Raw genomic sequence first — 12,827 nt, 5'->3', positions numbered from 1 at the left:
CCGGTGTTCTGACAAATAATGCTACCTATCAGATTATGCTACCAACACTGTATTTATCCTACTGTAAGGGTAGGTTTAGGGTTGGGGTAGGTGTACATGTTAATAAAGCCTCACACCTTATTAATATCATGCTGGAAGCAAAATCTGATAGGTAGCACTTTTCGCTATCGAATTATGCTAACATCTGTTTTAATGGGAGGTAGCAATATCTGACAGGGTAGCACAAATCGTCAGAACACCAGTGCACTTCTGACTCCCAGAAGATGACAGCGCTTCTAGCACTTTGGTAGTTTTGTGTACAGTATGCATCAGATTGTCAGTGATTGCTCAGTTTATGTCAGACGACAAGTTCTAGTCTAAATGGGGCGTTCCTTGATGCAGTAGTCCAGTGGCATACAATCCTGCTCCTGAAGTGCCTCTATCCTGCAGAGTTCAGCTCCAATCCTAATTAAAAACACCTGAAATAGCTAATTAAGGTCTTGTAGAAACGTCTAGGCAGGTGTGTTGGGGTAAGTTGGAGCTAAACTCTGCAGGACATTGAGCCAAGATTGGACACCTATAGAATAGGCTATGGACCTGAATTTATGCCATGTGAAACCACTTTGAAGCCTTTTTAGACTGGCTTTACACAGGGGTGAAAACATGTGGTATATTTCTCATGAATACACTCATGTTTGGGTAGCATCCCTAAACTTGGTGGACTATTCTCTCAGCCTTGGGCTCGATAAAACTCATTCATGTTTATGTAGAGGAAGGGAAGAGAAACTGTAATAAAGAGACCAGGCAGGAATCAGCTTAATTGCTTGTCTTGTGCGTGCCAGTCTACTCAACATCGTCACTTACCCAGAACTTTCCAGCGATCCATCAGAAGCCCATTCAGAGCGTCTTATTCTCCTCAGAGCCGAGCGCAGCCCCTGTCATTTTCAGGATATATTTGCAGGATGATTACAGCTCTTGCCCGGACACTGATGCTGACCCCGCAGTGGGCTGTAATGCATAACAGTCCCTAACAGAGCGGCTCAGTTCAGCTCCTGGCGACCATCCACTGTAAACCATTCATGCAACTTCGCTCACATCAGATGACCTCAATCCAAACCCTTTTCATTTCTACACAGTTGAAGCTTGCACCGCATCGTTTATGTTTCATCACAGAGTGACTTCCAGACAAATATTAACTCTGCATGAACAGGTACAAACACAGACCGTCAGACACTGGGAAAACACTGAGGTTTCATTTCTTGGCAATGAAAAGATGAGACCGTTTAATGACTTGGTTCTCTCCAAACAGATGGCGTTTTTGGATTGATGCATTTTTTCATCTACAGTACTTTATCGTTCAGCTGGTGAAAATCATGCATCTGATCACTCAGTAAAGTAACAGCCCACCTGCTGAACAAACGTTGCAGGACGACGCACACACTGAAGTTTTAACAGTGTAAGGGCCAGATTTACTAAACAGACAGTCCATAAAAGCACCGATGGGAGTGTAAAGTTGATCATCTGACAATGCGCAAATTAAAGAACACAGATGCAGCTCATTTCCATAATGACTTATCTACCAAGAGTAACCCAAATTAGCAACATTCACAGACATATGTCAAGCACAAAATGGGTTAAGACATGCTTTTTGGGGGCATTAAATAACGGTGCACATACCAGTAAATTGATTAGCGCAGACCTTATTAAATTACCATGCATTTAAATACTCTCCTACCATAAATGTTGCTTCTGGAAGGGAATCCTTAAATGCATATGCAATAAGGTCAACCACAGAAATAACTGTCCACACCTTTTCAATGCTAATTTTTCACTGCATGCCTTTAGTAAATCCTGACAATAGTTTAATGCCAAAAGAGGGTTTGCATTGGCGCAAGCTGTTAGTAAATCTGGCATTTAGACAATTAAAAAATTAAAAGTATGTGCTCTGTTGATGATCGTGTTTATGATCATGAACTACAGAGGTTGTACCTTTATAACAAATGTGAGGTAATGAGACTGATAGTTATTTATATAAAGTTCATAACAAAGATGTTCAGTGTTTAATTTCTGTTAAGTAGTGATGCAGAAAGGAAAAAGCACAAAAAAAATCTGTATCTGTGTATGATGAAGAAGAAATGTTTATGCAAGAAAGAATCAAACGAGAAACTTCTGAGTTCTGTTCCAGTACTTTCTGATGATCGTTTGCTCACTGCTTCAGGCTCATCTTTAAAGACTCTTGAAGACCTTCTTTTTCGTGTTTATAATGGTGACACGCTCTAATTCCACAGCACTGCCAGAGAAAAACACGTCTCTAGTGCTGGATCACTTCATCCCAGTGTGCTCGAGGAATATGTGTGCTGTCATGGAATCATCTCCCAATTATAATCAGAGCAGAGCGCTTGACTGCCATGTATACAGTAGAGTTCTCATACACACTAATGTCAGCAGTACCCTGTTCGGTTTCTTACCCGTGAGAAAGTTCTTCACAGGAGCAGTGCTTAGACGCCACTCTTGACCAGTCGTATTATGATTACAATTAGATACAGTTACGCTGAAGGCTTCAGTTAAAAGCGTGATGGCGCAGCTATCGCATCAATTGTGCCTGCAGTTTCTGAGGCTGTTAGAAGAGCTTCCACAGATCAGATGCCTCGCTCCCCCTCATGTGAGCGCCGACTCGGGCCGCACGGGATTCGGCAGAGAGCACTGCGAGGTGATGAGGAACAGCTGTAGGATTAGGACAGCGGGATTAACAGTTGGCTCATTCTGAAGCCAAAAATGTTTGATATGTGATGCAGCCCGTGGCTGTAAAATGACAGATATTCATCTTTCAGCAGATATTTTTTGTACTTATTACAAAGACAGGACGGTCCCTTTGGAGCACTTTAAGTGCTTTACTTACTCAAAGGAACAATGTGGCTAGGTTTGGAATAGTCAATAACATACAGTGCTACTCATACTGTACTGCAGTATGCAGCAGAGCACGCTGAATTGGATATTACATAACTTTACCTGTTATTGCCAAAATGAAAATGATGTGCACTTTAGCATACTTTAATGAAATATAGTGTTTTCAGAAACTTGATTTCATGTTATTTGCAATTAAATTAAAGTGTATTGTAGTTTACATTTATATTAAATGCAGTTAGTTGAACTTTACGGTGCTTTTTTGACACAAGCAGGACTTAAGTACATTTTATATGTAATTTCATAATGACTTATGTTGTCTGAAATATGGTTAAAGTGTTACTGCTGAATGCACTGACAAGCATTTATGATAAACTTCTGTTGAAACTTGTATGTCATGTATTTAGATATATTTGTAATTACACATTTGTACTGATGAAGTTGCAGTTTAGTGCATTTAAAATACATTAACTTTAAATGTACTAAAAAATTAAAAGTACTTTACATGTGCTTTAGTATGTTAGTCAACACATCAAAATAAGTGTACTTCTTTAAAGCACAATATATTATTCAAACATTTAAAATGTACCTTAAAATACACATTTTCATTTGGCATCATTACAATGTGCACTGCAAGTTTACTTAACTGGTTAGAAACATAGCCATGAAAGTGTCTCTCTTTAAGTGCACTTAAGTGGTCTTTATTTCATTAATATTATATTACCTGCAAGTACAGTTTTTGAAACATACTTCTAATATTTAAAGTACACTACAAGTGCACATTCAATACAATTAAGCTCTTTCTTTTCACAAAGCTGGAGTTGGCAGCTGTAGTTTCTTTACTTATTTTTTGATCAAACTAACGAAAGTAAAGCACATTCTCACTGAATTAAACAATGGCTATTTGAAAGCTATTCAAATAGCCATTCATTATAATAAGGCATGTGCATCACAAGGGGAAATGCAAAGGTTTCCAGAAATAAAATAAAATAATATTGCAATGCCTGACGTAAGCACCCCCTTTTGTGAAAAAGAAGTACACTTTAGCATGCATTTAAAAAGAGTATGTTATGGAAATAATATACTTAAGTGCAAACTGAATATAACGTTTTCAGACAATTGCAAAATGAAAATGTGGTTGCCTTCTTGGTAATGTTTCAAATACTGTTTTATTTATCTTTGTTTGTTTGTTGTTTTATTGAAGACAGTGTGCAGTAAGCAGTATGTCAGAGTGTTTTCAATGACATTTTTTGGAGCTTTTATTCATATTCTAGAGGAGAGGGGACAGAAAATGATGGGGAAATGTCTTAAGCAAGATTTGAGCTTGCATCGTCCACATGTGCTTGAATCATGAATCATGCGCCACTTCTAGGCCACAGTTCCAGCAAAACAACATTACCAGGAATCCAGCAATGGACCGTCCCTTAGTATAAGCATCTACCAAATGACAAATAACCAACATTTCAAATGCATTAAGCTGTCGTGAGTGATGGAACTCTTTCTGAGTTACGATTATGAACTGAAGCTCTTATGAGGCCTTTAATGCTGTTTCAATTGCTGTTAGTTTCCGTTTTCAAACTTCCCAGCAATATTTTGCTGTATGGATGTGTGCTAAGCATTTCCTGTTCAGGATGAGTGACTCTGAGCGTCCTGTTGAACACATTACACCAGCATGAGGCATTTGGGCTGGCGGTGTAAAGCCATCTGTCATTAACTAACGTGACCCGCCGTCATGAGTGTCATGTTTGCGTATGACGTGGAGACGCTGTAGAGTCACTCTTCACTGTTCAGTCTGTCTATAAATATGACAATAATGACACTACAGTTTGTTGTGAATCCATTAATTCATGTGCATCACAAGAATATAAAGGGAAAATGCAAAGGTTTCCAGAAATGAAGTAAAGTTGAGAATATTTCAATACCTGACGTAAGCACCCCTTTTGCGAAAAAGAAGTACATTTTAGCATGCATTTAAAAAGAGTATGTTATGGAAATAATATACTTAAGTGCGAACTGAATATAATGTTTTCAGACACTTAATTGCACGTGAATTACAATTAAATGAAAATGTGTGATTGTTTATATTAATATAAAATGCAGTTAGCTAGAGTGCTTTTTTGACTCACTTGAGTAGGACTGAAGCACATCTTTATATGTAATTTCAGAATTACTTCTATTGTCTTTGAAATTTGGTTATATAGTTACTGCTGAATGTACACTCTAAAAAATGCTGGGTTAAATACAACCTAGTGCTGGGTAAAATAGGGACAAACCCAGCAATTGGGCTGTTTTGACCCAGCGGTTGGGTTAAATGTTTATTGCTGGGTTTGTCCCTATTTTACCCAGCACTGGGTTGTATTTAGCCCAGCATTTTTTAGAGTGTACTAGTGCACATTCAATACAAAAACTTCTGAATCCAGCTGACTTTATTCTTTTTGAATTTAAATTCACATCTCTATGTACATCTTCTAAACTCATTATTATCCATTCTTTGCTCGGTTCGAGCTTTCTTTAGTATTCAGGCACCTTCAAGCAAAACACTGCCATCAGATAGACTCGGGTTCATGCCAGAAGCTCTCAGACACATGAGAATCAGATGGAAACTCAATTATGGGACTCCGCTCTCCGGTGGACCGCAGCATCAGGTCTTTGCTGTAGATTTGATCTGCTTTAGGTTGCTTGTCGACCGTGTGGTCAGACGGGTCACCAGACACAGTCTGTTTGTTTATTATGTGCCCATGTGCATAGGGTGACCCTCTTTTGTCCTGATAATTGAAATTACATCACTGGACATCTTTGTCAGCCGATTAACATCCGCTCGTCCTGGCCTCGGTGACCCTGCAGGCCGCTGGCCCCGGTGGGTGTCCCCTTAACGGGCCCCTTGTGCATCTTGTCTTTTTGTGCATCTAGTGTTTCCTTCGTTCTTTCACTCGTTTTACACAGACGCAAGAGCACACAGTCAGTTCTTTGATCTCCACGGCCATAATATCACTGGAATGAGGCAAATATTGACTCCCTCTGACCCAAACCAATCTTTCTGTCTCAGTCTCTCGCTCACTTTTTCTGTTTGCTGAATGTGGATGTTTTACTGCAAAGTTTTTTTCTTCTCAGTAGGCATGTTTCTTTTCATCTCTATCTTTATCTTCTTTCCTCCCTTGAGTCCTTTAGCGCCCTAAACTTAGCGCATTTTATTCCCTCTGCTTTTTAGTGATGTTTACTAGGGTGAGCTGTTATCATTGTTCATGTTTAGATGTGATAAACTTGAACTGGGCGTGTAACTCACGTATGACGCATCCCAGCAATTGTCCCTCTTTTTTTTTTTTAATAGCCAATACCTTGTTAAATATACTAAGTGTGCTTAATTGTAATGAATGTGCACTTGTAGTGTACTTAAAACTTTAAAGTTTATTTTTAAACAACTGTACTTGCATTACTGAAATAAAAGACCATTTAAGTGCACTTAAAGACTAATGCACATGTAAAGTACTTTGTAAAGATTATAAGTTTAACTGTACTGTCTTATTTGATATTAGTCAAAATTAACATTTAAAAAAAAAATTAAATTGCAAATAAAATTCATCATTACAAATGTGTGATTAAAAATATATGTAAATACATGACATACAAGTTTGAATAGAAATGACATTAAAGTATATTTTAGTTTATCATAAATGCTTGTCAGTACACAACCATATTTCAAATAATAGAATTATGAAATTACATATAAAGATTTACTTGAGTCTTAAATGGTACAAAAAGCACTCTAACGTTCAACTAATCGCATTTAATATAAATTTCAATTATGGTACATTTTTATATAATTTCAGTCAACATGCAATTAAATTTCCAAAAAACATTACATTCAGTTTGCACTTTTATAATATACTGTATTATTGCCATAATAAATACATAAAGTGTCCTTTTTTTCACATAGGATAGTCTTTAGCTTTAACTTGATTTGCTACTTGCTATCCGCTGTAAGTTGTTTAGTCATCTTTTAAGAGGGCACTAGAAAAAAGATGAGTTCGAAACTAAGATGCAACACTCTAATTCTGATTTCATGGTTAAAAAGCAAATATTTCAGATGTTTTGTCTTCTGTAATATGAGGATGGGTTCATGTCAGTCAGGCTGTTTTAGGGTCACGTAAGGGTCTCGCTGGGCTACGGTGAGATCAAACCAATCTAATATTAATTACAGATACTGACACACAAGTACATGCAAGAACACTGATAATGCATGTTGGAATATCACAGCCTATGCTATTAAAGTCAATACATCTTTGTCGACTTTTTTCTTTTTGAAAGAAATGAATGCTTTTATTCATCAAGGATGCGTTAAATTGATCAAAAGTTACAGCAAAGACATTTATAGTGTTACAAAAGATCTCTATATCAAACAATTCATTGAAGAATCCTGGAAAATAAAATCGGTTTCCAGAAAAATATGAAGCAGCACAACCGTTTTCCACATCGATAATAATCAGAAAATCTTACTAGATTATTTGAGACGTTTAAGATCTTTGGCATAATGTTTGAACATGCATTTTGTTCAGCTTTCAGCGTCTCTGTATTCATTTTGTTCCTCTAGCATCTTTCCCTTGTGCTTTACTCAGATTTGCCATTATATCTGGAGGTTATGATTTAATCCAAAATAGGTCAGAAAACACCCACAGAAACAGGCATGAACATTTATCCAGTGTTTAAGCACTGAAGCTCAGCCGTCACCCAACATTTCTCTCAGTGTGATTATGATATGCTATCTTGTTTGTTAGATATGAACACAGGCTTTGAATGTCTCTAATATAGTTTCCTTTCACCTCTCGCAGCACTTTGTTCACGTCGCACGTCCTTACAGACAAAACCACACAGTGGCCCTTGAATCAGTGATTTGTAAATGTATATAGAGTTTTCATGTGGGATTCATCAGTCATGAGTTGTGTATCTTGACATGCTTGACGGGCCTCTTTCTCAGTGGTTTATAATCTCTCCTCCCCTCCCTTAACAGTAAACACAGGCTGTCATTTTCACGCCACCATGTTTTCCAGTGCATTTTCAAGATTATCATCTCCTTTTAAAGACTTCTGAGCAACTGCGACCCAATCAGACTGGCCAACTCTTTTTAATTAAGTCATTTATTCTCATTGAAGTTCTGATGATATATATCTGTTCATTTTGAGGTCTGAATAAAAATGTCCCCAAACATTAGGAGTTATTATGCTGATCTCTCTTGAGCTTTATAGAGAGTGTTGTTTCAAGCATTCGTTGACGTTATTTATGGAGTCCTAAACATTTTAGTGCAGTCTCAGACTTTTCATATCTATAAAGTGGGGTCAAAAGTATGAAAATCTGGATTTACCAAATACTTAAATATTTGTGGGGTATTTTGTCACAATGAAACCTTTAAACCATCTAACCCTAACCAACTTTTCAGCTAAATTTAAATAGTAGCTGAAACAATACAAACATATTAATATTAATATATATATAAAATATTAATGTAATGTTAATTAAAAAAAATATTTAAATATTGTATAATGTTTATCAATTATTTCATATTTAATTAGTGTGACATTATAACATTTTGTATATTTCATCATTATTTTACTGTTTATATTTTGCTGCATGTTCCATTATTCCATCATACGGTATGACAACATGCCCCATTACTGTTCAAAAGGTCAGAGTGTGTTCCAGTATGTGTTTTCTTGGGCTGCAATGACAGAAAAGCCAATAATGTTCCATGCAGCCTTAAGGTGTTTGTACAGAAATTTATTTTCAGTAATGAGAGAAACTGTGGTAAAAGGAGTGAAAACTAACCCTAGTCTCCGCGATGTGGTGATATCGAAAGTAAATATTAATAGTGCTGTTATCTGTGTGATGCTGAACTCATGTGGCGCTCACTGCTGAGCAGAATTCAGTCTTTGCTGAAGAGTGATGTACATGATGTACAGGTGTGCGTCCGAGAGAACAGAAGACATGGAGAAACCAGCGAGAGGAGTGGAGTGCTATGAGAGGGAGGGGAAGAGAAGAAAAACAGATGGAGAGAGAGAGAGAGTCTGTGGGGCCCCTGCAGGCCCCCGAGCTGTCCAGCGTCACACCAGCTTTACACAAGGACAAAAAAAGTTGTCGGGTGAACTACAGAGGGAAAAAACCTACACCCCTCCCTCTCTTACTCGAGGGGTGTGTGTGTGTGTGTGTGTGTGTGTGTGTGTGTGTGTGTGTGTGTGACAGAAGAGAGACGAGTCTGAAGAAACCAGGAAAAGTTCGCCAAGCAGCTCCGCGGATCTTGTGTTTGTTTCCTTCGCTCTTTCACAGTCTGGACGCAGAACGGAGACAGACGCCCGAGTGAGGAGAGAATGAAGACCGGATCCGCGAGCAGGTAACGCGAACACCGACCGCGCGCACAATGACACTTTTGGGCACGTTTGTGACTTTTGCGCATCATTGTATCGGATGGAGACACGTGAAGTGTCCACTGGCTGCGGGCGCAGAGGGAAGAAGTCTGATTTACAGATCAGATCAGACGACTGGACTGGGCGGCTGCGGATATACGAATACATATTCATAAATACTAATGAAGAAATAAATGTATGCATGTTTCATATATAGGTCCAAAATCCTAAATGAATGCTAAAGCTAAATCATAATTTATAAACGGACTCAAAGAAGCAAAATATTACAAAGCATTTCTTCATGGTAGGCTAGGATAGCCTGTTTATGAAAGTTGAAATCTTGAAATTTCCCTGACGTATATCCAGTAAGTTTTGTATGATTAGAGGATTTTATTTAATATTCCTTTATATTGATCGTCTAAATTAGCTACTATAAAATATGTTTTTAACAACATTTGTTTCCATCAATTTAACCCTTAAATCATCTCATTTCCCTGAGTTTCAACACGATTTCTGTATAAGAAATTAAGCCTGGAAGAAAAGGTCCGTGCACTTCGCAGCAGGTTGTGATTGCGTTGGTTTACGTTCGCTTTTAAACGTTTCCAGTGTCACTGTGATGAAGCGGTTCGAAATCTGATTCGTGACATTCCTGTCGGATCATTTGGCGCGTTTAAAGCGCCAGTAGCAGGGCTCTTGTAGGCTTTGTGGCGGGTTTCTCCAGTAGCCTAGTCTGCAGCGGGCGGGTGGAAAACGTGGCCGGAGGCGGGGGGTCGTTACTGCGGCTTGAGCGAGCCCGTTCCGCGCGCTGGGACTCTGCAGTTCTGCCCCGATGCTGTCCTCATGGTTTCCGTGGCGCGCCGCTTTAACCCACGTCTGTGATTACGGGTCTGCGGCTGCACTCAAAATGTCATGCATCATTTTACACCGTTCTGAAAAGCTAATAGTAAACCACAGATGATGTGGAAACTCATCAGGCAGATAAACCAAACAAACAAGCCTCATGTTCTCTCGAGACGGTCTGCTTAAGTGTTAGACCCCTGCGCTGTACTGTGGACCAGGGATTTTGAAATTAACCCATTATGTTCACTTCAAAAGTGTAAACAATTTTCCTCTGACCTAATTACTACAACACATACAGATGTTGCTTTAAGTGGCCATGCACTTTCAGAAACTTGATTATCTGCTGTAGAGTAACTTAGTTTCTGTTTGGGGTCGATTTGGCCCCGATAACATAATGCAATATGCGTCATATTTCTAATCCAGGTTTATTTTAAACATAATCTTGTTCCATGTTTCGAACTGTTCAAATGTTGCTTTGAGTTAGTAATTAATCATTTTGAAACTGTTCGTCAAGACTTTGTGGAGCCATTGCAAGCATATTCTGATGTTAGTCAATATAAAGTGAACATTGAGTACATATTCTGAATATTTAAATGTCATGGTTTCCATAATCAGATTGAACCAATATTCTGGTTTCTTGAAATCTGAATAAAAGAGCTGAAATATGTAGTTATATAGTTCTGTTTATTCATAACTGAACATTTGTTTATATTTGTCAGATATGTCCAAACAAAGCTAATTCTGTGTGATCATGTCTTTTTATTTGTTTACTTTTATTTACTAACATTTTAAAGACTTACACAATATAACTGAAAACTGATGTGCCTGTAAACACCATCATTAACAGCTTGCCCATTATCGTCACATTAATTTGCTAATAAATAGCACTGTCTCTTCAATTCCATGCGTTTGCTGTCAGTGTTTACCCTTTAGATGCCGAACATAACCACTAATGTGTATTTAATGGGTTAACCACTCAGACACTTCATGTTCAGTTGTCTGTTGCTAAACAGCTCGCTGCAACATTTGAGCACGGCATTGTTTCACACTTGGCACCACAATTCAGGGTTAGCACTGCTTCACCTTGCTTAAAGGGGTCATATGATGCGATTTGTAAAAATCGACGCGTTTCAGAAGGCGGGGCATAGAGGAGAAACAATAATGTACAGTATGTGGAAAATAATGTGTTTTTTTTACTTTAAACCGCATAAACACATTTCATTACACCAAATACACAAAATAATGTTCTTTTTAGCAGCATCATATGACCCCTTTAATAAACCAGGGTTAAAAGCGATGCTAAGTGTGAAAAGTGGCTTAGAAGAGTCCTTACCCCAAGGTAAAGGCCCGTTCACACCAAGAACGATGACTATAATAATAACTTTATCAGCGTCCACACCAACACACAATAATGTTCAGATCATCATAAGCACATGTTGTCATTTTGTCATCTGCCACTTAAAATTCTCAAGATCTTTAAATGCTCAAGTCCGGTGGATTCTGATTGGCTGTCAGTGTTTTTTATTGTTAATCTGCTGGGGGGGACTGAACCCAAAAATATCCTATTTTGAGAATTAAAATGATAATTTAAACGTTATAGTTATCGTCTTTGGTATAAACAGGCCTTAAGTAAAGTTACTGGAATATACAATGTGAATTTTGACCTGACCATTCTGGATTAATTGCTAACCCAGAGTAAAGAACAAGATAATCCAAGATTACTTTTATCTTTAAAATGTGCTTTAACCATTTCAGGTGTTCTATAAACAGAAGTAGCATTTATCATCTGAAACATTGTTATTTTGAAAAAACTTGCAATTTTCTTTAAAATTAGTTTTTATAAAATTAGGACAACAAATATCTATATGATGCAATGTTAAGTATTTTTTACTATGAAAAGCCACCAACCAGAACCTTAGCATGTGGGTTAAAGGCGTTTCATTTAAATGTGGTTGATATGGGAATGTTTTGAGGATAAGTAATATCCAGAGGAACTTCCAATAGGAGCCGGGCAGGAGGAATTCTGGGAAAGCCATTGGGAAGTATTGGAAGTATTTTCCTAATTGTCCAGAGGTTAATCTAACCAGCCTCTCGTTGACCCCATCAGACACTATAATTTTCAGTGCTCATCGTGTGTTAAAATAGTGTCTCATTATCACAGTATCTTTTAATGTCACAACATGATCAAGTTGAAATGTTACTCTTCTTCATATGTGTTTCTCCTCTTGCTCACAGATTGTGTGCGTTTTGGTGTTGTGTGTTTGCTGTCCTGCACTTAACAGCAGCTGAGGAAGCAGAGAAGCCGGTGAGTGATGATGATAAAGATGATGATGATTTTACATTTGACAGCAGAGCTGTGTGTCTAAAGAGACGTCACATCATTTGCACTTCTTTCTGATAGTAATTAGAGAGAAGTGCTTGTCAGAGTGTTGCCATATGTTTGTGAGTCTCATCTGACCGGCTGAAGCTGAATGGGTCTTCTGTGGCTCTGAGAGAAGCGCAGATAAACGTTGTCGACTCCTGCGGCCAGTGCTGGATCTGACCATTAAATCAGAGCTGATCTTTCCATTGTTTGGTCATATGGCCTCTGATGTGGGGTTGTCCTTTGGGAGCATGTGAGATGTGGCTGTGATTGGGCGTTGGTGTGAAAAAAAATCACACTCGCATGTAAGCAAGTGAGCAGTTATGCACATGTTCAGAGTAAGCGCACAC

General features: G+C 38.2%; 1 protein-coding gene across 1 annotated transcript in view; it reads left to right on the top strand.

Moving 5' to 3' along the window:
• The first annotated feature begins 9,062 nt into the window (after positions 1 to 9,062).
• Positions 9,063 to 12,827, top strand: part of LOC107726242 (thrombospondin type-1 domain-containing protein 4-like) — a 50,655-nt gene continuing 46,890 nt past the window's right edge. The window contains 2 exon segments of the mRNA XM_016535764.1: positions 9,063 to 9,262; positions 12,351 to 12,420. Coding sequence (XP_016391250.1) covers positions 9,240 to 9,262; positions 12,351 to 12,420 — 93 coding nt within the window. The 5' untranslated portion in view covers positions 9,063 to 9,239.

Source organism: Sinocyclocheilus rhinocerous, unplaced genomic scaffold, assembly GCF_001515625.1.
Source record: "Sinocyclocheilus rhinocerous isolate Xijiao unplaced genomic scaffold, SAMN03320098_v1.1 scaffold216, whole genome shotgun sequence".
Taxonomy (NCBI): Eukaryota; Metazoa; Chordata; class Actinopteri; order Cypriniformes; family Cyprinidae; genus Sinocyclocheilus; species Sinocyclocheilus rhinocerous.
The sequence above is the reverse complement of the archived record's forward strand: the minus strand, read 5'-3'. Positions and strand labels throughout refer to the sequence as shown.